Source organism: Rana temporaria, chromosome 5 (assembly GCF_905171775.1).
Source record: "Rana temporaria chromosome 5, aRanTem1.1, whole genome shotgun sequence".
Lineage (NCBI taxonomy): Eukaryota > Metazoa > Chordata > Amphibia > Anura > Ranidae > Rana > Rana temporaria.
Window position 1 is genome coordinate 70,876,984 of NC_053493.1, and position 26,381 is coordinate 70,903,364.

At 40.3% G+C, this 26,381-nt stretch overlaps 1 protein-coding gene across 1 annotated transcript in view; it reads left to right on the plus strand.

Moving 5' to 3' along the window:
• The window catches only part of PTPRN2 (protein tyrosine phosphatase receptor type N2), a 1,169,469-nt gene that overhangs the window by 500,704 nt on the left and 642,384 nt on the right, over positions 1-26,381 (plus strand). Inside the window, exon 11 of the mRNA XM_040352695.1 lies at positions 5,414-5,493. Within this exon, the coding sequence (XP_040208629.1) occupies positions 5,414-5,493 (80 nt within the window). The remainder of the gene's footprint in view (positions 1-5,413; positions 5,494-26,381) is intronic.

Consider the following 26,381-nt stretch of genomic DNA (forward strand, 5'->3'; position numbering starts at 1 on the left):
TAGAGAGATTCGACATTATAGGGAAAAGATTCGACATCATAGAGAAAAGATTCGACATTATAGAGAAAAGATTCGACACTATAGAAATAATCGATTCGACATTACAGAGAATAGATTTCGATTTATGAGAAAATAGATTCGACATTATAGAGAATAGATTCGTAATTATTACTAGTCATACAACATTAGAATTCTTGTAGACGGAATATTCGAACGGAAATGTACGATTCGACGTAAAGATTCAACGTTCCGTCGAATATTCTTTTGACCATTCGACAGAAACCAAAAAGATTCGACGTTCCGGCGAATATTCTTTTGACCATTCGACAGAAACCAAGTATTATTGGAATTTCGGACGAAAGCTATTCCCCAACGAAAAACTAAATAAATCAAAGCGATTTTCGGGAGTAACTAAATAAATTTATTTTCCAAACGAAAACGAAAAAACGAAACAAAATATTCCAGTCTGCACATGTCTAGTGGAAACACCCACAAAATGAAAATAGAAAAGAAAAACGCATGTATTGAGAGTCCATGGGCCGCACACCCCAAAGAATGCAAAAACAAAATGGAGAGGTCCCCCAGGGTTTTTTTTTTTGCGACATGATGTATTAAATTCAAGAAATATTAAATGTATTAAAATTAAATCTTTAATTTAATTTAATAAAATAAATAGGATACAACATGGCTGGGTCATTAAAAGTGGTAAACTCTGGTTACACATAATTTAAAGAATATACCAACAGTAATAAAATAGTCAACAATACAGTACAGTACATAATAAGCCATTGTAGAATTAACTTTCAAATGAGTACCCCGACGCGTTTCGACCAATACTGTCACAGTCTCCTTCGGGGATTTAGTACTCTGGTGAGATATATCAGAAAAATATTAAAATTCTGACCCTCTAGCAAAATACTGACATCTGTTGTAAGGATATTAAAATATATTTACCGTTTAGAAAGTAATGAGATGGCATAACCAGAGATAGTTACTAAAATGTGTATAATGATCCGGAGATCCTCACAAAAGATCTCCCGTTCCTCCAAGTGGGAGCCAGACAGAAAAGGCTTGCAGGGAGTCACACGTATGGACCTCCAGTGGGGAGAAAGGAATGGACGACACCTGTGATAATTTAATAAATATTATAATAAAATTAATGTAAGATGATGTTGTATTATAGCAGCATGTGTAGCATCAATTAGGCTTAACCCCATCCGCATATTAGGATCTAATATGATCTTCACATAAACATGTGTGAAAATATAATAGGATATATTGTATTAATGTCATATTGGTATTAATATGGGTATACCAGAACCATGAGGTTGGTAGTTATGCAGTGGACCTCATACTGATATCAAAGTGATTGAAATGAGGGACAATAATTATATGTGTGATGTGAGTGATGGATGAATGTCAGTGTTTGTGTATTGTGTGTTGTGTATATGAAATGAACTCTGTAAAGGTTGGTGAGTGAGAATGTGTAGAAAGGTGTGCCAAGGAAATGGAATAGAAACAACAGTGTGAGAAAAAGCTGCAAGTTGAATAGAGGTGAATGAAGTGAGTGGAAGTGGATTGAAAGTGAAGTGGATGTGTGTATGAAGGGTAAGTATCAGTATAAATATATGCCCTGATATTGTTGTTTGTAATTAATTAGAAAGTATTATATATTGGCATTGGTAAAACAATGGTGCTGATGGACATAACACAATTGTAAAAAAATGCCTTAGGTGTCATAATGACCCCATTTTAGAAAGAGTCTTTTAAAAAAGAAAATGAAAATGTATTTTCTTTACACAAAGTTGTATATTATTATTACAACAGGATTAATAGTGTTAATAAGATATTTCTAACACACATCATACTTACAAGTACACCCCAAAACACTTCCAAGGGCGAAGAGGGGATTCTTCCCAATGACACAAAAGTAATGCCCTGTACACACGATCGGTCTATCCGATGAGAAAGGTCTGATGAATTTTTCCATCAGTTAACCGATGAAGCTGACTTATGGTCAGTCGTGCCTACACACCATCAGTTAAAAAAACGATCGTGTCAGAACGCTGTGACGTAAAACACAGCGACGTGCTGAAAAAAATGAAGTTCAATGCTTCCAAGCATGCGTCGACTTGATTCTGAGCATGTGTGGATTTTTGCCTACAAACGATCGTTTTTTTTCTATCGGTTAGGTATCCATCGGTTATTTTTAAAACAAGTTTCACATTTTTTAACCGATGGATAAATAACCGATGAGGCCCACACACGATCTGTTTAGTCTGATGAAAACGGTCCCTTAGACCGTTCTCATCGGATTGACCGATCGTGTACGCGGCATTAGGAGCATGTGGTGTTGATTTACTAAAACTGGGGAGTGCAAAATCTGTGCATAGTAGCCAATCAGCTTCCAACTTGTTCAACCAAGCTTTGATAATAAAATCTGGAAACTGATTGGTGTCTCTGCACAGCTGCACCACATTTTGCACTTTCCAGTTTTAGTCAATCAACCCCACTGTGAGCTGTAAATATATTAATTATTGGCAGGGGTTCCCTGAAGCCAAAAAGTGTTTTCAAGGGTTCTTCCATGTTAAAATGGCAAAGAAAGGCTGGTTTAAAGTAAAAGAAGTACACAGTATAAAAAATTAGAATGACTTTATTGTTAAGGCATGAAATATTCCAGCTCTCCTTGCAATAGGTCACAAGTTTGGCCGCCGCTGAGCCTTCCATTCTCTGATGCGTGGCTCAGAATAAAATGTTCTTTAAATAATGGATACACTCAATGCTTTCTTTTGAACTGGCAAGTTTTTGTACGGAATCTTTTATAGCATTCTCTATTAATTTAAATCAAAGTATGCCTTGCTTTAGCTTCCTCTAAAATGCCTTTTTTGCTTGATGTGGTGTTTTGTGGTTTAGATTGTGATCACACAGCCTTCCTTTCAATCTCTTTTTGATTTCTCCTAATCATACCACACGGACCTCCCTCTCCTGCGAGTTTCTGATTTGATGCGTTTACGACGGTCATGACAATTCCTAACCCAAATGTTGTTGCCACGGCAACCTAGGTGGCTGTTCATAGTTCGTATTGCTGTGTTTATTGCATTATTCTGCCCAAGTGTCTGTAGAGAGAAAAGCTTGTGTGTAAATATGTCAATAAATGGAATAATAGACATATAGTTGTGCTGATATCTCCAAACATAAAGTCACTTCTTATATTTCTGATGTTTGCTATTGTAGCTGATGTCATGATATAACTATTTAGCTCACACTGATCTTGCATAACAGACAGTAAAAATACATTTTCCTAGACCTAGAGAAATCTTGTTGTAAGGATCAGCAGAAGACTTATTGTCAAGGTTAGGAATCTTGATTTTTTTTAGGATAGGAGCAAGGGAAACAGTGGGCAAAACACAGTCAGCACCTTAAGGCAATGCTAAACAATAAACTGAGGGTCATCAGTCAGAGCGGGAAGGTAAGTCAATGACAAAACAACAGAAGGGGTACAAAAACACACAGAAAACATTTATGATGAAGTAGGCTGTTTTGTGGGTAAATGGTAAAAGGTGCATTGCAAGGGGTCAGACCTGGGTGGGTCTAGTCTTCATCAGGCCATTTAATGGCCATTTTTTAAAACATAAGCTAAAGTAAGACTAAAGACAGGTAATAGAGTAGTTGACTATGAGAGACTAGGTAAAAGGGCAGAGAGCAAGGACACAAGAAGCTTAAAGAACAAGATGACACTGGGTAGAAGTAGCAAAACAATCAAGCACAACAGCAAAGAGAGCAAGATTGAAGATACAAAGTATCGATAAGGAGCTAGGATAGCCGAGCCAAGAATCAAGCTCTAATCTGCCAATGATGGCACTCCAGACTAATAAGAAGACAATCCTAAATACCCAAAAGACAGAGTACAATGAAAACACAGAGTTGAACAGGAACAGACACAGGGTAGAAGGACCGAGGCACAGGGCTGAGGAGGTCAGAGACACAGTTTAGGATATGCCACAGTCATGAAATAATTACTTCCCTATTACTGGATAAAGCTTTTCTCACTGTATAATTACAACGGAACCTCAAGTATCAAGCTGTTGTGGTTTCTAGAAAGTCAATTCTGATTCTTTAAGGTGGTATACTGGTGACTATAGGAATGAACAGTCCCGCAGTGCAGAGTTAAACACTTTGGACTCTTTACGAAAAAGCCAGCAGTGCAATGTCCAAAACTCTCACAATAACTTTACGTACGTAAACAACTGGAATGAATAAACCACTGTGCAAACATCCCCAGCAATTTCAAGAAAAAAATTATTGGGTAGATGCTGACATTGATATGTGTCGCCACACCTACTAGAATAACAGATAAAGAAAAAATGCAGCGCTACCAGCCCTATAAATAATATCGGTGATGTAGACAAGTGACAAGTGATTGTGACACACTCTGTACCTTTTCTTTTTAACTTTATTGCACTTCTGTGTTTTACAAGTATATTTATAGTACTCCATTGGAGAGCATTTGAGGCATTTAGGTACAGAGAAGGTCACCATGACTTGTTTACATCTGAAATTATTGATAGGACCAGTAGCGCTGCATTTTTTCTTTATCTGTTAACTTATATGTGTAATAATGTGAGCAGCATGGCATGAACGTGGGTAGTTTGTGCAGCAGAGGAATATCAGAGTGAATGAGGTTGAACAGTACGTGAACATGGGGAAATGGGGGGCAATGCTGGAAAGTATGATGGAAAAATTATCATAGCTACTTTCCGCCCTCCTGTCCTCCTGATGGAGGGTACTTTGTACAGGAGAGGAGTGAGTATGAATGATATGAGAATGGACAGTATGTGCAGAAGAATGCAGAGGGTTGGAAAATTGGCAGTATGTGCAGGAGAAGAGTGCAGTGGGTGTAAGGGAGGGCAGTTTTTGCAGAAGAAGAGTGTGGAGGATATGAGAGGAGTGCAGATTGTGCAGGAGAGGAGTGCAGAAGGTATGAGGATGGGCATTATGTGCAGGAGAGCAGTGCAGAGGGTATGAAGGTCAACAGTATGTGCAGGAGAGAAGTATGAAAGAAATGATTGTGGGCAGTATGTCCAGGAGAGATGTGCAGAGTATATAAGGGTGACCAGTATATGCAGGAGAAGAGTGTGGGGCAAATGATGGCAGGCAGTATGTGTAGGAGACGGATGTAGAGTGATCATGATGGTGTGAATTGAAACTGCCCACACTGGATACAAAGTACATGTAGGAGTATTTCTTGTGTAGGCTGTAGGCTGGTTTTGGGCATTTTTTAATACTATATTGAATTTCAGTGTGTGGAAATGTGTCATTGTGGTGATTAATAATGCTTACAAAGAAGACATCTCTGGGTCACCTATGTTCAGTTTCTTAAAATATTAATTTGTCTTACTTTTGACTATTGCAGTGTGTCAGGATCGGCAGTGGTGTTTCAAGTGCACCCTAATATCCAGAATTTGACAACAGAACGTGTGGCAGATGCAGCAGGTACTGTCATTCTTCATTTTATATACTATGATGATTATACCCAATTAATTTGTTTTGTTATTTTTAAGCTTGTCTTAAATGTCTTACATTTTAAGCTGCAGTTCAGTCTTACAGAAGGTGTTGCAAAATACTACATAATAATATGCAAATATATGAAAATGTTTTACTCTAGCCAATCAGCCAACTAGGCAGGCCATAGATGGTGCAAATTTCTTTCCTGCAACCATCATTCCCCCATGAACACAGACAGTGCTGAAAGGGAAATCCCTTCTGCCAAGATATTGTTTTATCCCAGGGGGGGGGGGGGGGGGTGCCATCCCCACCGGGAGAAGTCACTAACGAAAATCACAAGCAAATCTGACAAACTGATTGTACCCAAGTTGATCGATCAATCAACTTGGTACATTCAGCCTGCCCATACACGGTTTGAATCCTTCTGAACCGGCCAAGATTCGAACCATCTATGACCGGCCTTAGTGTCTGACAAATTTTTCTAGGAAAGTTTTGAAACTGAATGGAAACATCTCATTGACTCTGTGAACAAAAGATGTTTCCTGTGAAACTCAGGATCTCATTTGTAAGAAATCTCTGTTTTGCCCCATGGCATGCAATTAATTTAAGACTGCACTAGAACATGATAAATGCAAACCTATAACTATAGTTGTCAAACAGCATGACTACTGTGGAGAAATAACCATTAACCAGAGGATACGAGGCACTCTCCCAAAGTCTATATGGACACAGCAGGATGGGTCAACACACTGCCTATGAAACCATCACAGAAGCCCTATAGAACTAGAATATACTTAAAGAATAGTTGTTATCGGTTATCCTTATTGTCTAGCCCCTCCTTCATGGCCTGCAGCAATCTTTACAGCCCCTGGCCGAAATCTTCTTGTCTCTGGCCATACCTGCACATTCCATTCTTATAGACTTCAATGGGACTGTCTTTCATTACAGGAGACATTTGGCCCCAAAGAAGTCTCTGAAAGTGTATTTATCTTATCAAGGGGTCTCCATGGTGGCTTTCTGATTTACTATTAATCACTTGACTAATGGTATTAGCACCAAGTCAGGATGGCCTGGCAGAATTCTACAAAAAGGCTGACTGTGGGGGAAAAAAAGAGTGTATAAGGCCCCATACTCACGACCAAACATGTCTGCTGAAACTGGCCCGCGGACCAGTTTCAGCAGACATGTTTGTTCGTGTGTAGTTACGAGCGTGCAGAATTTCACCGTACATTTGCCCGCCGGGCCGTTTTTCAGCAGACATTTATTTGCAAACTTGTTTTAAAACCGTCCGCTCAAATCCTGTCCGAACGGACATGTTTGGTGGTGAGTACACAAAACCAACGTACAAAAACCCCGCGCATGCTCAGACTAAATGAGGCCACGGGAGCGCTCGTTCAGGTAAAACTCACGTTTGTTTGGGATATGGCACATTCGTCAATATAAAGTTTAATTCTAGCAATAGAACACTGAAGCAAACCACACAATAAACAACGCTTGATGCCGTCGTTTTATTCATTCTTCTCTTGCTATAAATAATCAGTTATTTAGCTCATGTTATTTCAACTGAGTTGTTCCATACTGAAAAGTGACATTTGTTAGCTGTGATGTAGTAAGATTTTTGCAAACTTTTATTGGCCCGACGTATCATATTTTTAGTGGTCCTCCACATGTCAAATTTTTTGCTTTTAATGTTTAATGGTTATCTTTCCCACTTTATTTAGGTGTTTATAGTTATGTCACCATTTAGAATATTTTAATAGGAAATAGTTTTGATTTTGCTTTTGTTTGTATATTTAACTGGATTATTTTGAAGGTTGTTTAAATTGTCTACCATGTTGGCACACCAAATGCCCCCCCCCCCCCCCCCCATGAGTTAGTGAATATTTTAGATTAAACATTTTATTTGTTTGTAATGTTTGATGCCTAAAATAATACCCACAGTATTACAAACAATAGGCACGTTTTTCAAATCAACAAAAAGGCTTTTATTTGAGCAAATGATAAAAAGGAACAAAACCAGAATGGCAGCACTTGAACAGCTAGCAACATACATGCAAACTTGCATTTCAAACATGGTGAAGGATAAACTAGCCAACCTCAGGAGGCACACAAAATAAAATCTGAAGCAGCAGCACATAACACCAAAGGAACCCAAGCTGTGATAGTCCAAACAAGATGCCATTTGTGGGGGATCAAATGGAAGGCAGGGCATCAACGTCTCCTCTTCCTTGCAACCTTCCTTCCAGGCTGCCTTACAGCGGGTCTTCCCTGGGCCCTTGCAGGTGGGGATGATGTGGCAGCAGGAGTATGATGTTCAGCAAGCCGGGCCGGGTCACATAGCCCAGTGTCTGGGGTCAGCAGCTCCCTCTGCATCCACCAAAGGGCCTGGTTGATGATGCCCTTGGCCAATTGCCTCTGCTCCTCCGTGCCTTTATTGAGATCATGTGCCACGGAGGCACTGTAGGCCTCAGTGGGGTTGAGGGGGGCCCTCATGATGGCACTCGCCTCCTGAATCATTTTGAGGCTGGCTTCCTCCACTGCCCCCAATTTCTTCTTACGGCCTGGTGGCCTAATATAAAGGGGAGGAGCCTGGCTGGTGGTGCTTGTCCTGGGGAGCTGCTGAACGCCACTGGGCCCGGCCTCCTCCTGGCTGCCACTGACCCCTTCGTCCTGGCTGACAGTGAGGAGAGGATCTGCCACCTCCTGGCTGGTCTCTTCTTCCTGTGTAAAAAAAAGGGATATGTTGTAATATATTTAGGAATATAATCACTCACATTTTCATGCTTGAATCTTATTTTTTGCCTTGAATTTAAACTTGAAAACAGACTCACCCTCTGACCCCTGCAGTTGTCATCCCTGACACCTATTTGTTTGCCCACGACTTTTGATTTTTGCTTCCCAGCTTGTATTTTATTAACCAATATCAAGTCAAGAATCAAACAATAATTAATATTATTACATAAATAGTTATGAAACTACTATACCTCATCATCGTAGAGGCGCAGATCTGCCTCTCTGTCAGCCAGGCCCTCTTCATCTGACTCTGCAGGGCTGTGGTGATCTGGGGAAGTCCCGCTGGGAGGTAGCGTGGAGGGAAGGTTGGGATTCAGACTTGACATTGATGGCCTGCCTTCCAGTTGATCCCGCAAAAATGACATCTGGCTGTAATACCACAGCTTGGGTTCCTTTGGTGGTCTTGCTGCTGCTCCAGATCTTAGCTGCTTTTGGTGAGCTTTGTACGCTCTCCTATATGTGCCCCTGAGGTTGGCAAGTTTATCCTTCACCATGTTGGCACTGCATTCTGGCACCCATGTCCTCATGTATGCTGCTAGCTGTTCAAGTGCTGCCGCTCGTACGTCCTTGTTGTGGTAGGTGGGCTGCTTTGAATCCCACAGGATGGGCATTTCCCTAAATTTATCCAGCAAGTGCTGGATAATCTCTTGGGTCTGCAGGAGATCCATTGGGAAATTATGAATTTGTTTTTTTTTATTCTAGATTTAAAAAACAAAAAGAAACCAAAAACACAATTAAAAAAAGCCTCAGCATTTACATTGATAGAATATGTTGTTTAAAAAGTAGTACCTATATATAAATACAAACACAGTGTCTCTTGTTTATAAAATGCTGGCCAGCTCGGCCCCATTGGTTGGTTTTAGCTAACATTTTTTTGATACATGCCGCCCCTTTGGTTACATTGCAGGAAATAATAGAAATGTACAACCATACACAATTAGTACAAATGACAGCATTCATCAAGGCACTATTGCATGTGTAGATATCCTGCCCCTCAGCATTGATTACATGAAAGAAACTTCCTAATGACCTCTGTCCAACCAACACTGAACAATACTTGGCCTGATCTGAATACACCCTACATAATTGATAATGAGTCACAGCATTTTTGACCTCTCTATTTTGTGATGTCTACAAAAGCATTTGGGTACGAAAATCACATTCTGGTATCCAAGAGACATAATAGCTTAATAAAACTGTGCAACCAACAGACCAAACCCCCATCCCATGGCTCTACATTTTAGAGCCCGCTGCTGATCCAATGTTTAAATTTCTTACCTGCCTCTCTCAAAATCCTTGTTTGTTACGCTCGCTGAATTAACACGTAACCTACGTAATCACGTCAAGCGCCTTTTATCCACTCCGCGTATGTATGAAACGCCGCCCTCGTCACCTTTGCCATGCCCCTAATCAATTTAAAAAGTAAATATGGCGTTAACTGTGTAGGTTCTGGAATCGCGCGAATATTCTCCGCGTAACCTACGTCAATCCGTTGTTGGCATTCGCGACACTCCGCATATGCAAGAATCCCCGCCCTCATCTCCGCCCCTGACGGGACATTTCCTCGTTTCCACGCCCCTAATCTCTGTGGGAAGGAAAGATGGCGATGTCACACGAGCGGGCACGGAGCTCTCATGGCGCAAGTGAAGGGACAGAGGCAGGACCGTCCCGATCCAGGCCTAAAAGATATAAAGCCACTAATATGGCGTTTGAAGAAATGGTGGAGTTGGTTTACATCATGAGGAGGAAGGATTATGATGGTGAATGTGGGCCCTACAAAACACCGAACCGTAGAAAGTCACACATAATGGACAAGGTGGCAAGGAGAATGAGGAGAATGTTTGGTGTCACCAGGTCAAAGGAGCAACTCCGGAAGCGTTGGTCCGATTTAAAATTGAGGGAGCCACATCACATGAAGAAGATACTCAAAATTCTGCGGAAAAGTAAGTCCATATTATTTAAGGGGGGGGGGAATGTCTGCAATAATGTGTTGACATGTAGTTTTTCACATCTGCCTCCTTGGCCTGCTTGTACTTTTGAACACGTGTAGATACTGTATTGTGTTTATGTCAAATAACAACCCTTACCAAATTTCGTGAAATAGTAAACACGCGTAATATGACATTGTTTTGCAAAAATGTGACGTTACTCCAGGAACAACACACCTGGACATGGCTGACTGGCCCCAAACTTGGTTTTCCAACATTGTTGAATAGCAAAATCACAGAAATTAAATTGAGTGCATGTGACAGGCAAACAAGATTCATTCTCCAAAATGCAAATAAAGCTGATGTTTTAACATCTGGAAATGCAAAGCACCTGTGTCTCAATAATCAAAGTATATTTATTTGGAGGGTCGACGAGAATTAATGTTTTGGGGGGACATCCATGTGTGTCACTTCTTTGCAAAAAAGGGGCAGGATCAGAGCTTGGCCTAGAACTACGCCAAAAATGGAGGATTGCTGAAAGAATAAACAACCAAAAATCATCATAAATGTATCGTCTATGCAATGTGTGCGATTTATGATATCCAATATCTGTGTGCTGATGAGTATACCTTTTGTTTTTTATTATTTCTTATAGGGGAAAGAAGACGCCAGCAATTGGAGGAGGCAGAGAGGGCCAGACACCCACAAAATCAAACACCTCCACATGTTGAGCAGGAGGAGGCTGGGGAAGGAAGAGAGGAGGATGTGGAAGGAGAAGAGGATGTGGAAGGAGAAGAGGATGTGGAAGGAGAAGAGGATGTGGAAGGAGAAGAGGATGTGGAAGGAGAAGAGGAAGGAAGAAAGGAGGAAGGAAGAGAGGAGGAAGAAGTAATTTTGGACTTAGAATTTATAGCAGATGAAGGGCAAGTGGCGGAAGAACAATTTGGCGAATTGAAAGAAGGTGGATTGATGGATGAAGGAGGAGTCGAAGATGATGGGGAGGTGGTGGAAGAAGGAGGAGTGATAGAAGATGATGGGGAGGTGGTGGAAGAAGGAGGAGTGATAGAAGATGAAGAAATTGGGGATGTGGAAATTATCAGGCCATCAGGTCAGTGTCACCCCTATATTAATAGGGCCAAACATATGCAGATAGGCTGGAAACTATTTACATATTTTGAATGCCAATTTGTTTCTTTTTAGGGGATGAAGATGGTGTAGCACATTTTTCACGTGCAAGTGCTTCTATAATTGTACAGCAGGTAATGGAGTGCAGCACGGAAATGGACATTATGCGGGAAAGGATGCTAGTCATGGAGCAGAATGTGCGAAATGTCATTTCAGAGTGTAGCACGGAAATGGACAACATGCGACAAAGGATGCTAGTCATCGAACAAAATTACAAAAATATCATTGACATGATGGGCCGTGTCAAAGACTGAACCACAGAAGCCCATCCCCCGCCCATCCCCCGCCCACAAAACCCTTTTTAATTTTTGTACTTTATAATACGCCAAAATTTCTAAATGCACACACAGTGTGCCAATATGTGCTATCTGCCATCACAGACTATCTATTGTCTGTGCTTTGTGGGTACAAACCCCTCCTCGATCCTCAAGTAGTTGAGAGGAAGGGTTTGCTCCCACAAAACACAGACATTGATCACCCATGATGTCAGATAGCACATGTGGCCATTTGTCTGTTTAACCAATGACATTTGGCGAGTTTTCACTGAATGTGTGCATTTAGAAATTTTGGCGTGTTCCAGTGTGAAAGCACACCATCCATATGACTGACTGCTGTTCTTTTTTTAAATTTTTGTTTGGTGTTGATCTTTTTTGGTTTGTAAATGTTTACAGTTTCAGATCACAAAACGAACAAGAAATCTCACCTAAAGAAAGAAGTTAACGAATTTTTTTTTAAAAAAAAAAAGAATTTTTGTTGTGTTAAAATCTTGTTGAAAAAATTATACACAAACAAATACAAAGCCAAAAAATGTTTTGTATAAAAACAATACCCAAACATTTCTAAATGTAAATAAATGTCTTCGAAACAAATACCAAAAAAAAAAAAAATATAAAAAATAACCAAAAAAATTTCTACATAAATTAGTCTGGGTTATTGAAAACCAAACTAAATAAGAACTTTAATTTTGAACCAAAGTCTAAAAAAATTATGTTTAGAAGTGTGTATATATATATATATATATATATATATATATATATATATATATATATCTATATCTATCTCTAGAGATAGATATATAGGAGACAAGCCCAAAAATTCTTGCGTATAGTTTCAGTGAAATTATTCTTACATTGTGTTTCGATCAGTATTATTGCTAATCACTGTAAATAAAGACAAAAAAAATAATAATTCAAAGCCAATATTTTGTTCCAAAAATTTGCAGGAAATGTTTTCTGCCAAAAAATACACATTTCTTGTTAAAAAATGAGTAAAATAAATAAATTTAATTGTGACATCAAAAGCAGAAAAATGAGTGGCTTCTTATTTCTAGACTGAATACCCAGTTAGTAGATGAGTGAATAATGTGCAAATGTGGTTAGTTAATACATCTGAGTAAGTAAATCTGGCACTAGAAGTGCACTATTTTTGGAGAGAACCTGGAAGACAGAAAAATAGAGAAAAAGAAGTAATGACAAACAACTGTATAAAGTCCAATGGTCTAATTATTTATTAGTTGTGAGAATATTCCTTTCTTTGGGGGCCGAATTAGAAAGAAATATGATCTGGCATAGCAATGGCCCCCCGACCCATGAAGTACTCAACATATTTGTCGCGTACCTCACGAGCAGATTGGGGGGCCAAGCCAGCGCGACCAGTGTCCAGGCCAGGAATGTTCTCTGAGGGTAGTCCTGCCTCAGAGCCCATGGAGGCTAGGTACGTCTGGGAGTGCCTGCGTAGAAAATTGTGCAAAATGCAGCAGGCAAATATAATGGTGTTCAATTTATATTCCGCCAAATGTATCGATGTCAGGAACAGGCGGAACCGGTTGCTGAGGATCCCAAAGGCATTCTCGACTACCCTCCGAGCCCTGGACAACCGAAAATTGAACACACTCCTCTCTGAGGTGAGGGTCCTCTGGGGAAAAGGCCGCATTAGGTGAGGTCCAAGGCCGAAAGCCTCGTCCGCTAGGAACACAAACGGAAGTCCTTCCACATTATCTTCATCTGGTGGCAATGCCAGACCACCAGTTTGGAGACGATCATAGAAATCAGTCCGTGCGAACACTCCCCCATCTGACATCCGGCCGTTCTTCCCCACGTCCACATATAGAAACTCATACTGTGCCGACACCACCGCCATCAACACGATACTATGATAACCCTTGTAATTATAATAGTAGGACCCCGAGTGGGGTGGGGGCACAATGCGGACGTGTTTCCCATCTATTGCTCCACCGCAGTTAGGAAAATCCCACCGCTCGGCAAATTGGGAAGCCACAGACTGCCATTCCTGTGGTGTGGAGGGTAGCTGTGGGGACAAACAAAAAAAGAGATTTAGTACTTTGGCACATAAACATAGCAAACATAATCCTACAAGCATCCTTGTGCAACTTTACATTTTTAAAATAGCATTTACAAATTATGAAGGGAGAATTTCGGCCCACAAATATATAGGCCCACTTAATTAATAAGAGACTCCACAGCCCTCTGATGGGGACAAAAACACTTTGAAGGGGGGGGGGTGTTTAAACAGTTTTTAGAAAACCAAAAAAAAAAAAAAAAAAGTGGCAAGGTGGGGGTTGGCCCGAAGATAGCATGCTGGACAGGTTAATATTGGGTTAAATCAAAATATGCAGGTAGGCCTAAATAAAAAGAACATGTAAAAGCTGATATCAACATGCATAGGGAGAAAAGGGAACGTTAGTTAAACACACAGCATATCTGGGAAATAAAATAAAAAGTTAGTTTGCCACATTATTAAAGACACATTGTGAGGTTAAAATGAGGAAACTTACCTTCATATACTCCTCGTGCATAACTTTAATGATGGCAGCACACGTGTCCGGTATGATGACCCCAAGCGCCTGCGGAGAGATGCCTGTCGAGAACTTGAGGTCCTGCAGGCTCCTCCCAGTCGCCAGGTACCGCAACGTGGCAATAAGCCTCTGCTCGGCCGTGATGGCTTGGCGCATCACAGTGTCCTGCCTCGTGATATAGGGGGACAGAAGTTCCAGCAGACTGTTGAATACGGGGTCCGTCATGCGGAGAAAATTCCTATAGTCATTAGGATTATTCTCCTGGATTTCCCTAAGCAGAGGCATATGAGAGAACTGGTCACGCTGGCGCAACCAATTCTTGGTCCAGAAACGCCTCCGCCCCCTGTTTCTGGCCAAAGTACTGGAATAATGAACATATCCAGCAGCCATCCCATAAACAGCACCAACTCGCGAAAATTGACGCTGCTGCTCCATCATGGCTTCAAACCGGCCGGCTGGTCAGTCAAGAACACACTCCAACAGAAAGCACAATCAAATCCAGCGGTACCTGCAAAGAACGCACGACACACAGATACGAACGCACAGTACGAATCTGCAAAGCAGAACGAACTGCACGCCTGTACCCGAATGCCAACTACGTACCCACAAGCACACGCACTGAACGAGAAAATACTACCTGCTAAAGCCTGGAGACCGAGAAGCGCGAATCAGCTCTAACCAAACCTTCACTAACACGAGCAAAGCCGTAACTAGCAAAAGCGGAACAGAGGGCGTCGCCACTGACTTTGGCCTTTCCCTTTATAGTGACGTCAAACGTGGATTACGTGCACGCGTTCAGGTCCGCAGGGAAATATCGTCCGCTGGTGTGTACAAGCCAGCGGGCCAAATGAAAAAACAGCCTTGTACGCCGGAAACAGCCCGTCGGACATTTCGAGCGAACATGTTTGGTCGTGAGTACTCTGCCTAACAGTCATATAGTAGTGGTCTGTAGAATAATGAAGCTAAAGCCTTATGTGTGCACAATGCCAACAACTCTCTGTTTGCTGTATTTATTTCTTCTTTCTACTTTGCTGCACTGCCTAGGCAACGTCAAATGTGTCACAAATGTAGAAATTGAAAATAAGTTCCCTTTTTGCAAAAGTTATATCCTGGCAAGCAAGTCTGCAAATATAACCTTTCACAGAAGAGTGCACTTGGATAGCTGAGATTCAGGGGATATGATGATGCATAAGATATGAATATATTGTCTGCCACACACATAGCGTTCTAGGTGACAGTCTAAAGGGATTCACTGAAATCTGAGAATCTACAGAGATTTGATCTGCAGTTAAGATGTATTCTGGCAGGCACAATACAACTGTTCCCACTGCTATCTGACCTGCAGTTTGACCTTATTTGATTTTAATAACATAATAACGTGCATTCTGGAGTAAACTGTGCCTTTTTCCTTTTGCCTTCTGTCCCCTATGAAGAGTTTCTGGCATATTATTTAAAGCAAGGCTGAACCCAAAAACAAAAATATTATATATTGTAGCTTATCAGCTCCATTATTTTTCTATTGCTCATACTTTGTTACCTTTATTTTCATTTGCTGTACCTGTCAGTAACGCCCTTCCTGTCCTAGAGTGACACCCTAGAACTGGAAGTGTGTTATAACTACAAAACACATCTCTTTCTCCTAAACTCAATAACAAAAAGGGAAGGTGTCTTAACTCAGATAAGAAAAATGTGAAGTCCAATAACATAATTTGAAATTTCAAGAAGGAGGTTTTAAGAAGTTCTAAGGAAATTGGATGTTTGGCAAGAATACAAATGCAGCTACCACATTTAAAACCTAATTCCAGGTTTCTGGGGACTTTAAATAGTTTGTTTGGACAAAGCTGCTCCAAACTAAATATATCCTTTACAAATAGATGCGCCCGCTGGAAGTGCTGTATAAACTGTTAATAGCATCAGCTAGTGTTGTGCAGTTGCACTGTGCAAGGGCAATTGCTCCAGAGCTTAGTAGATGAGGTGATACTCAATCACATGCAAGGAAATAAAAAAATCTGCATTTTTGCTTGCACATGATTGGATGATGAAAGTCAGCTGCTCCTTATTTTCTAAACTCTGGAGCAATTACCCTTGAAGGGTGCAACTGCAAAGTGCACAGTCTATGTGCCTTTAGCAAATTAACCCCACAGTATACATCACTGTATTCTGGCAGTGGGATGGGGACTTTCACGCCCCGTTCCCAGGACAAAATCAAGTTGGCATTATTTTTCAATGTCAGTGAATACAAGGCTTTCTCTGATTGGCTGAGACAATGAGGCAGGCAGATGATATAAAATTCTTCAGCTCAGCCAATCAGAGGAAGCCTTGTATTTATTGATGAAATGCAATGCTGCCCGCGAATGGCAGCACAGCACTCAACCTGACTCGATGTTGGTCCGGGAGTAGGACAGGAAATCTCCATCCCACTGCCAAAACAAAGCACTGTAAACTGTATGTAGCTGATGCCATCGAGTTTATACAGTGCTCCCAGTGGAAACATCTGTTAGTGAAGCAAATAGGTCAATTAAGTTGGTTTTAGGGACCAGTAAGCTGCAATATATAACATTTTCCTGGGTTTAGATACAATTATTTTTATTTTTTATTTTCTTGATTGACTAATAACACGGCCACACTTCAATTTGTTTAATGTATCCTGTTCCCTAGAACAGTGTTTCCCAACTCCAGTCCTCAAGGCACACCAACAGGTCATGTTTTCAGGATTTCCCTCAGATGAAACGGCTGTGGTAATTACTAAGGCAGTGAAACTGATCAAATCACCTGTGCAAAATAATAGAAAGCCTGAAAACATGACCTGTTAGTGTGCCTTGAGGACTGGAGTTGGGAAACACTGCCCTAGAAGATAAAGTACATACATCTATTGTCCTGTATTCTGTCTAAGGTTAGCTTGGAAGCAAGCAAGGATAAAGCGCCATCTCCAAGGAGAAAAATATACTTTTCCCCAACTCCAAGCACGTGCCCGCTTGTCTGGAAATTTATTGCTGAAAATTCCCCAATCTCTTTGCTAGCTTTATTGTCGAACAGCTGTGGAGGATGGAGGGATCATGGTCCTTGATTATTGCTCTTTCTCTAATGGTCGCAGCAATACCTTGCATGTGTGATGCAATTACTGTTCACATATGTGTGCTTGGACCTACACACAGGTTTGCATTTGCATGTATGCAAGGGGGATGGGAGTGTTTTTAAATTTTTAAACTATTTTTATATATTTTATGTAAATTATTTTTTTACACTTTTTTTTTCCATTTAACTTTATTTTATTTCTGTTACAAGGGGGCTTGTTATCCCCCTTGTGATAGCTTTGGAGAAATAACAGATACTCTTTATAGAATAATTAGGGGTCTTTTTGAATCCCGATGTCTCCTCTGCTCTTTAAAGCAGTGGCCCAGATTCAGGTAGAATCGCGCAATATTTGCGTGGGCAAAGAGCAAAAATTTTTCTCTGCGCCCACGCAAATATTGCGCTTTGCCCGCGATTCACGGAGCAATTGCTCCGTAAATTGCGCGGGCGATATGCTAAACAGCCGGGCGTAAGACTGCCTAATGTAAATGATCCCGCCAGGGGCAGGAATCATTTAAATTAGGCGCGCTCCCGCGCCGAGCGAACAGCGCATGCTCCGTCTGGAAACTTTCCCGACGTGCATTGCAGCAAATGACGTCGCAAGGACGTCATTTGCTTCTAAGTGAACGTGAATGGCGTCCAGCGCCATTCACGGTTCACTTACGTAAACAACGTAAAATTTGAACGTCGCGAGCGGGAAGCGCAGCTATACTTTAGCATTGGTTGCGCCTGCTATTAGCAGGAGCAGCCTTATGCTAAAGTCGCCGTACGGAAACTCCGTACCTTGCGTGCGCAGGGCCCGCGCAACTTTTGTGAATCGGTGGTAGTATGCAATTTGCATACTATACGCCGATCACAATGGCCGCGCCCCCTAGCGGCCAACGCAAGAATGCAGCCTGGGATGTGAAGGCATAAGGAGGCTTATGTCTGTCACATCCTAGGCTGCAGTCGGTGTAACGAGGTTCCTGAATCAGGAGCACTCGTTACACCGGAGCAAGTAAGCCCTTGCGCCGCGCAACCTATGGTTGCGCGGGCGCAAGTGCTTCTTGAATCTGGCCCAGTGAATGTAAGATAGCAGGTGGTGGCACCTACTTAAGTGTAAAAAGTAAATGTGAACAATAATAATCAATCAAGTATGCCCACCTGAGTGGTTTAGATAATGTGTAATAAAATATCAAGTGATAGTGCCTATTCCCAGAACAAATGAATAAATAAATAGAATAAAAAAAAAAAATATATATATATATATCGCAAAAATATATGTGCAATAAAGTGCTAGTGCTTATCCTCAAATGAAAAAAATGCAAACAGTGTATATCAAAACAAGTCCAGTTTCCAATGTTGGTTCATGCAAAATAAAGTGCTGCGTGCTTCGTGCAGATACAGACTATGCTGCAAGCCTTCAGTGAATCACTCAGTGCTCTCTCCCAATGGTCCCGCACTCACCGGATCCAATTCCCCCTACAGGGGGGTAACAGGCTCTCACAATAAGTATCCGTACTGCCAGGACTGCCAGGACTTTCCATGCATAAAATTTCAGCTGCTCAAAGAGGAGATAAATAAAGCGCCCAATAGCGTGATACCGTTTTTGTAAATTAAATACAATCCTTTAATTCACATAAACAGGGTACTCACAGTATCATATCTGAGACAAGAAGTACCGTACTGGCAAAAGCATGTCCACAATGACAAAATAAGCACCATACTGACAAAAGACAGACATGTCAGTAGGGACAGAATTGGTAATGTGATGACATAATCAGAAACATAATTCGTTACCTTTAGAATATAAAATAATAATATCTTTATTAGTGCAAGTATGCACAAACACGTACAACTGCACACACATAAAACAGGTTTGAAATTCCAGGACTATTGAATTACAACTGCAAATTATGTGTAAATCACAGTCTCCAAGGTTATAAGCATCACCTTCAATAGTCAAATAGCAGCTTATAACGTCAAATACTTGCAAGGACAAAAAGGTTTGTAAAGAATGTAACCAGTTATTCAAAATGAAGTATGTGTCCAGTTATTCACTGCATAATTTTTTACCACCACAGTTATATCTTAGAATACCACTTTGGAGCACAGTGTTTGGTATTCCTGTGTTTACCCTTAGTAACCCCTCTATCCAATAGTAGTTGTGTAAATCTCCCAAAAGGCATTAATAAAATCTCATACATAAGTTACAACTTTGCCCCAATGTTTAATCAATAAATCAATCAATAATAACTCCAACCATATATATATATATATATATATATACATATACATATATATATATATATATATATATATATATATATATATATATATATATATATATATATATATATATATGTAAAGATTTATATAGAGATATAATAAACTCAATTTAATGCGCCAACCAGTTATATACATATAGAGCAATTTTATGAATTCCCAAACATTTCAAAAGTATCTCATGAAATATTAACAAAATACAGCACATCCCCCAAATGAGTAAATCAATAAATCACTCCAATCAATAATCATAAATAAATATGAAATCAAAAAGATAAACTTCATATACTGTAAAAAACAGTTGTGTGTGTATATATATATATATATATATATATATATATATATATATATATATATATATATATATATATATTTATATTATTATAATTATACAGGAAAAAGTGAAAAAAAGTGCGCTTATCTATAACAATCTAAAACAGCTGCAAACTCAAGATGTTTATACAAACAAAAAATACTATGGAAAAAAAAGGAGTGGAGTTGCGCTAAAAATGTGTGACTTATCAAAAAATAGTGAGCACTATAAAGTCCCAAGTAAGAGAAGAAAAATCTTCTTTAGACAAATGTAAACTGTGTAAAGTTCTGTGAATAATTAAATTCCCTATGGAATCACAACGTGAAGAAATATCTGGATCACTGCTCCCTGAAAATGCTGACCCTTACCGGATTTTCAGATCCAAAGGGATCAAGCCGAGCAAGTAGCCAAACACCTGGGCTGCACAGGAGATCTGAATCTTGATATGGTCTTCCCAGCAGTCCGTCAGTGGAACATCCAGAAAGCAAACAAAAAATAAACTAGATAGTGTGATATTGTCTGGTAATCACACACAAATTCTCCCCCTGTGACTGGCAGACGGACAGTGTGACATGCAAACCACCACCAAAATACACACTGACCCTTACCAGAGCCCTGGGTCTAGATAGATCAAAACCATAAGGGGGATATGGGCAGCCAATGGAAAAGATCTTCTCCCAAAACAGTCCTGCTGTTAGTCTTCACTGCAGTTTCCAGCTTGGACAATTTATTTCTAATTAAGCAATTATTTTCTGTCCTTCCAAATCTAATACTAAGCGTGCCTCGAACATTGCCCTCCGAAACTTGCCTGCCAAATGATTTGTAAATCTGTTCAGCCAGCCTTGTGATCCAGGTACCCCTGCCAGAGAGCAAAGCCGGGTCGATGACCTCACAGATGATCTCCACTGGAGTTGAAGTAAACCTACCACCTCCTCCTTCACCACCAGGATGGGCAGCTGCATATATATATTTATATTATTATAATTATACAGGGTTTATATAGCGCCAACAGTTTGTGCAGCGCTTTACAACATAGGGGCAACAGTACAGTTACAATACAATTCAATACAGGAGGGAATCAGAGGGCCCTGCTCATTAGAACTTAGAGTCTAGAAGGGAGGGTCAAGTGAAGCAAAAGGTAATAACTGTGGGGGATGATCAGATGATGTGAGGTGACCTATGACACCTAAGGTGAAGGGAACCATGACTACGGGCACACAGCAAAATCAGAAAAGGTTTGAAAAAAGGAAACAGTATAAAGAAACAAAAAAGTTATACGTATTGGTAAGTGGTGATAAAAATATAGCAAAATTGATGACATCCTTTAAATCAGGAGAACCATTTGCTCATAAGCAGAACATCCTTCTATGCTCAAGTTGAAATGAAAAGTAGCGTCTGGATACCTGCCACTGTAGTGTAGCACAGGCCATAAACATGCAATAGGAAGCCATAGGAGTAAGCAGGTTTAACAAAGCTGGTATTGAGATCCTGGACATTTCTTCAGATTCTGTGGAAGTGACATCTACCTAGTCAAGAATGCTGCTAAAGAATGGCCTACACAGTGTTAGCTTCCAAAACCCCTGTGAATGTGAAGTTTCCGTCCCTATTTGGAGAAGCCACAGATTTTGCAGTGGATGCAATTTTGTGGGGGAAGGGTGTGTGTGTGTGTGTGGGGGGGGGGGGGGGGGGGTGGCAGTACATGAAAAGTTAGGAACGAGGAGGAGTACAGGTTTTTAGGTGCTAAGGTGTACCAGACAACTATTGTTCGCACCATACTTTGTGGTGCATATTATTTTATCCCTTCATGCATGTGGCATCCAAATTACTGGTAGTTTTACAAGGGCTGATAGGCTGCTAGCAGAGGCTGCAGATTACAATGGTGATGTAAGTAGCAGATGTGGTAAAATAAAATAACAGACTACAGAGCTCTGTGAAAGTTGCCTCTTCCCAACTTTTCCTCTCTCTTTTATCATTGGCATTCATGTACAGTCTGAAGCTTGTCATCTCCAACTTCCTCACTGATGGAGCACACTTGGCATTAAGCTGCAGCTGCAGTAGCATCATTACCTCTTGTTGCTCCTTGTCTGATTTATCTTCGCTCTTTGGTCCTCTATTCCTCATCTTCAACATCTGAAATGAGAAATTTGTGCACATAACCAAGATATTCCTTTTGCAGCAGGTGACTCATTGTGTACTTACATAATTCTGCCAACTGCTCTGTGTCACTCAACCTAAGTTCAAAGGCCAGAAGTGGATTATTTGTAGTTGGTTATTGTGGTGGCAAAACCGTTCATTATTTCACCATGTTGGTAAACTGTGATGAATGGGCTGCGTTAGTCTCAAACCTATGACTGACCTGGACCTTATAACAATTACAGATTTAAAACTGCCTTAATGACATGCAATAATCATATGACCATTGGACAAAAAGGCTAGTAGACCTAAGTCCAGAAATGGGCACATGGAATGTGCACCACATATATCAGTACAATGTGATGACTGCATGTTATCTTGTCGCTTATGGACAGGTGTGTCAAAACATCAATTCTGGATTGGGAGTGATTACTTTATAAACAACTTCATCCTTTTGTAACTAGTGGCAGTGTTTTCACAGAATACTACGTAATTCAATGCGTTGAGAAAAAGAAGTAATGGTTCTCCTATGTTATCTTCATTGTTTTGTAAAAGTTTTCTTGGGGTTACTCTTTTTGGATGGGATTTTAGAGCCTTTATAGGCTCTTGTAAGATGTTTGTCTTAATATCCTCTCAAATGGTCCCGTAACTGAAAAAAAATAAGCATCTACTATACAGCTTTCCACAGAAGTATGTGGAAACACTTCTTCCTATATGCAAGATACATTTAGACCCCTTTCACACTGCTGCCCCCAGCCATTAGTGTTGCAGCGTTACTTGTTTTTGCTGCACTTTAGCGATGTTTTAGCGTCGCTTTTCGGCTGCTAGCGGGTTACTGTTTCCCCTAAAAGCAAGGTAAAAACTCCCATTTGCACTGCTTTCAAAGCATTTTTAAGGTGCTTTGGAAGCGCTGCCCATTCATTCCAATGGGCAGGGCATTTTGCGCTCCTGGCCCGCCCCAAAGATGCTGCTTGCAGTACTTTTTGTAATGCCCCGCAGACGCCCCGCCCCAGTGTGAAAAGACACACTGCAATGAATGGGAGGTGGTTTTCAGGCACTTTTCAGAGGCTATTTCTAGCACTAAAGCACCTGAAAACTGCTTCAATGTGAAAGGTGTCTTATTGAGAATGTTATAGGAGGTTACATTGCCAGAAGATGGTGTCATAAGATGTAGAAGCATTCTATTCATCAATCCCACATGACCTTGGGTTTTCATTGATTGAGCATTTCTTAGATAAGTGTGATACAACTCTTGTCCAAATTATTGAGATCATTACCTACTCACAGTGTGTTCCTGTCTGTTAGAATCTATTTTCATCCAGGTACAGGTGCAGCAATGGGGACTGCTTGTGCCCCATTGTATGCAAACCCGTACTTGGGGGAATAGGTGAGAGAGGTGTTTGAGGAGGAAGACGTATCTATGTCACTATTGTGGCACAGGTACTGTACATAGATGATAATCCTCCTTTTCTGGGATGGAACCACCACATTTTTTTTTTCACAAGAAAAGAACCACCACATTTTTAATTTACTTATGCCACCAAAGAGATACTATTTCTGGACATCATTATTTAGTAGTCTTCATACCTCTCTGTACAAGAAACCCATGGTGGGGAACACTAACCTGCACATGGAAAGCAAATATCTTAGTTCAGTAGTCTAATATCCTAGTTGGCCAGTATCTTAGGGTTTCTTAAAACTGTACAGAATTTGTGTTTTTTAAATGAGAAACAGATATATAGACAAACATCTTACAAGAGCCTGGACTTTAGAATCTAGGCTCTAAAATACTGACCAGACAAACCAATCCCAAGAAAACCTTTATATAGAAAGCTAAATGAGAATAATAAAGTGAGAATCAGTACTGTGTTTTCTCATCAACATATTGAATTACGTAATCTTTTTAGAAAACACTGCCATTGGTTAAAAAAAACGATGAGTTAACTTCTAAAGTAATCTCTCCTGATCCAGTGTTTATGTTTTACAGTACCCTGTCCATAAGAAACTAACCTTCAGTCACTATGAACACAGTAATTTGTCGGGATGTTGTAAAACCAAAGTTACTTATATATATGGAGCGTGTACTATATCGTTACTTTTTCGACACAATGGTCAGACGATTATGACTTCTCATTGAGTCGATTGTAACACTGAGGGAATAATATAGTTAAACAAATGTCACTGCTTCTACTGTATGTTGGCACAACAAAACATTTATTTAAAAATTCATATATTGGATCATACTGTATTTATTATGTAAAAAAGTGAGGAACTTAAAGTGATGATAAATGCTGGGTTTAAAAAAAATCTATTCAAGTATATCATCTTAACTCAAAAAACGACCTTCTATTGTTCTTTTGTCCAAATCTCCAAGTCTCCAAATTTCTTTTTATTTTGCTACTGTCATCAAATTTTCAGTTGGAGGGTGGCTACATTCATTCCCTTGGACCCACTGTAAATAGGAATGTAGCAACCTTATCTTGCTCTCTCCCAAGATGGACTAGGGACTATGGACTATGGGATTTTTAGTATGCATAGAGCAGTGCACATTGATCACAAATAACACTAGCACTGTTCAGTCCAAACAAATGGAAGTAAGGGAGGAAAGAGATTCAGGAGCTCATGGAGGATGTTATAAGAAGGCAGAAAAACACAGTAAGAAATTATATACAGGCATACCCCGCTTTAAGTACACTCACTTTACATACACTCGCGAGTAAGGACATACCCGTAAGTGCCTTACAAGTACTGTACAGACATTTTGCAGCCGCGGTAGAAGGAGCTGAAGCTCAGAGAGCATAGCCCACCCTGTTCCATTGTGCCCCTGACACCCCCACTACAGCCCCTGAGACCTCAACTACAGCTTCTGACACCCCCACTACAGCCCCTGACCCCCCACTACACCCTAGAAGTGAAAAAAGGTGTTGTTTCACTTTAAGTACATTTTTGTTTTACATACATGCTCTGGTCCCATTGTGTACTTAAAAGTGAGGTATGCCTGTAATAAAAAATAGAGGACCTTTAAGTGGTAGATGTGTATAGATTATTTTTGGAAAAGAAGGATATCATTTAGTGTCATTTTAAGATCTCATGTAGCTTGTCATGCAGTGTTTGAACATTAAAAGAACATCCAAGCTTACCTTTTGTGCTTTATATAGAATGCATTGGAATCCGAGAGTTGGAGATTTGGATACGATTTTGCTTCAGCATATGTTTCTTTCCTTTTTTATCTTTATTCTTTACAATTAATAGATACAACCATATATGTGTGTTTTGTTTAAATTTACTAAAAACATGCTGCTGACATGAAGGATAGAGGTCCTTATGTAGGGAATGCATTGACCGTAAAAAATGTAAGCAGTATTTGTGGTGATGACCTGTAAAGGCTGCTCTAAAGGTGGCAATTTGATCTTTGTGTTGGTGGCTCTGGAAGCTTAGATATAATTTCAGTCCATGATTTAAAAGTAGGGGTAGTAAAGTGCCGCCTCTAATGCCGCGTACAGACGGTCGTTTTTTGTGATGAAAAAAAACGAAGTTTTTGAAAACGTCATTTAAAATGATCGTGTGTGGGAGAAAACGTTGTTTTATGTCTTCTGAAAAACGACAAAAAAAAATTCGAACATGCTTGAATTTTTTGTGTCGTTTTTCAAAACGTCGTTTTTTGTTTCACAGAAATTGACCGTGTGTACCAAAAAACGACGTTTAAAACGACGTTTTTAAACCCGCGCATGCCCAGAAGCTAGTTTCAATGGAAAAAAGTGGTGAAACGTAACCTCGCTTTGCTAGAGCATTGTGAAAAAACGATGGTGTGTAGGCAACGTCGTTTTTGAAAATTATGTTTCAAAAACGTCGTTTTATTTCATGATTTAAAACGTCGTTTTTTTTTCATCACAAAAAACGACCGTCTGTACGCGGCATAACCCCTGTGGCGCATAGGCCTTGGTTTATGTGGCCAAGGCTAAAATCTGGCCCTAGTCTCTCTGCATAGTTACACAGCACTGAGAATCTGAATTGTGCTATCCAGTTTATTATTCCTGTTCCAGCAGATGATGTGGCCAGAAAACAGAATATATCTACTGACATTTTCTCTGGAAGGAGATCAAATAGAGACTTCCCTTGTGAAGTGAGGCCTCGTACACACGACCGAGTTTCTCGGCAAAAACCAGCAAGAAACTTGCTGGGAGATATTTTTTTGCAGAGGAAACCGGTCGTGTGTACATTTTTGTTGAGGAAACTGTCGAGAAACTCGATGAGCCAAAAAGAGAGCATGTTCTCTATTTCCTTGACGGGAATGGAGAAAATTGGCTTGTCGAGTTTCTCGACAGCCTAACAAGGAACTCGACGAGGAAAACGATGTGTTTCGCCCGTCGAG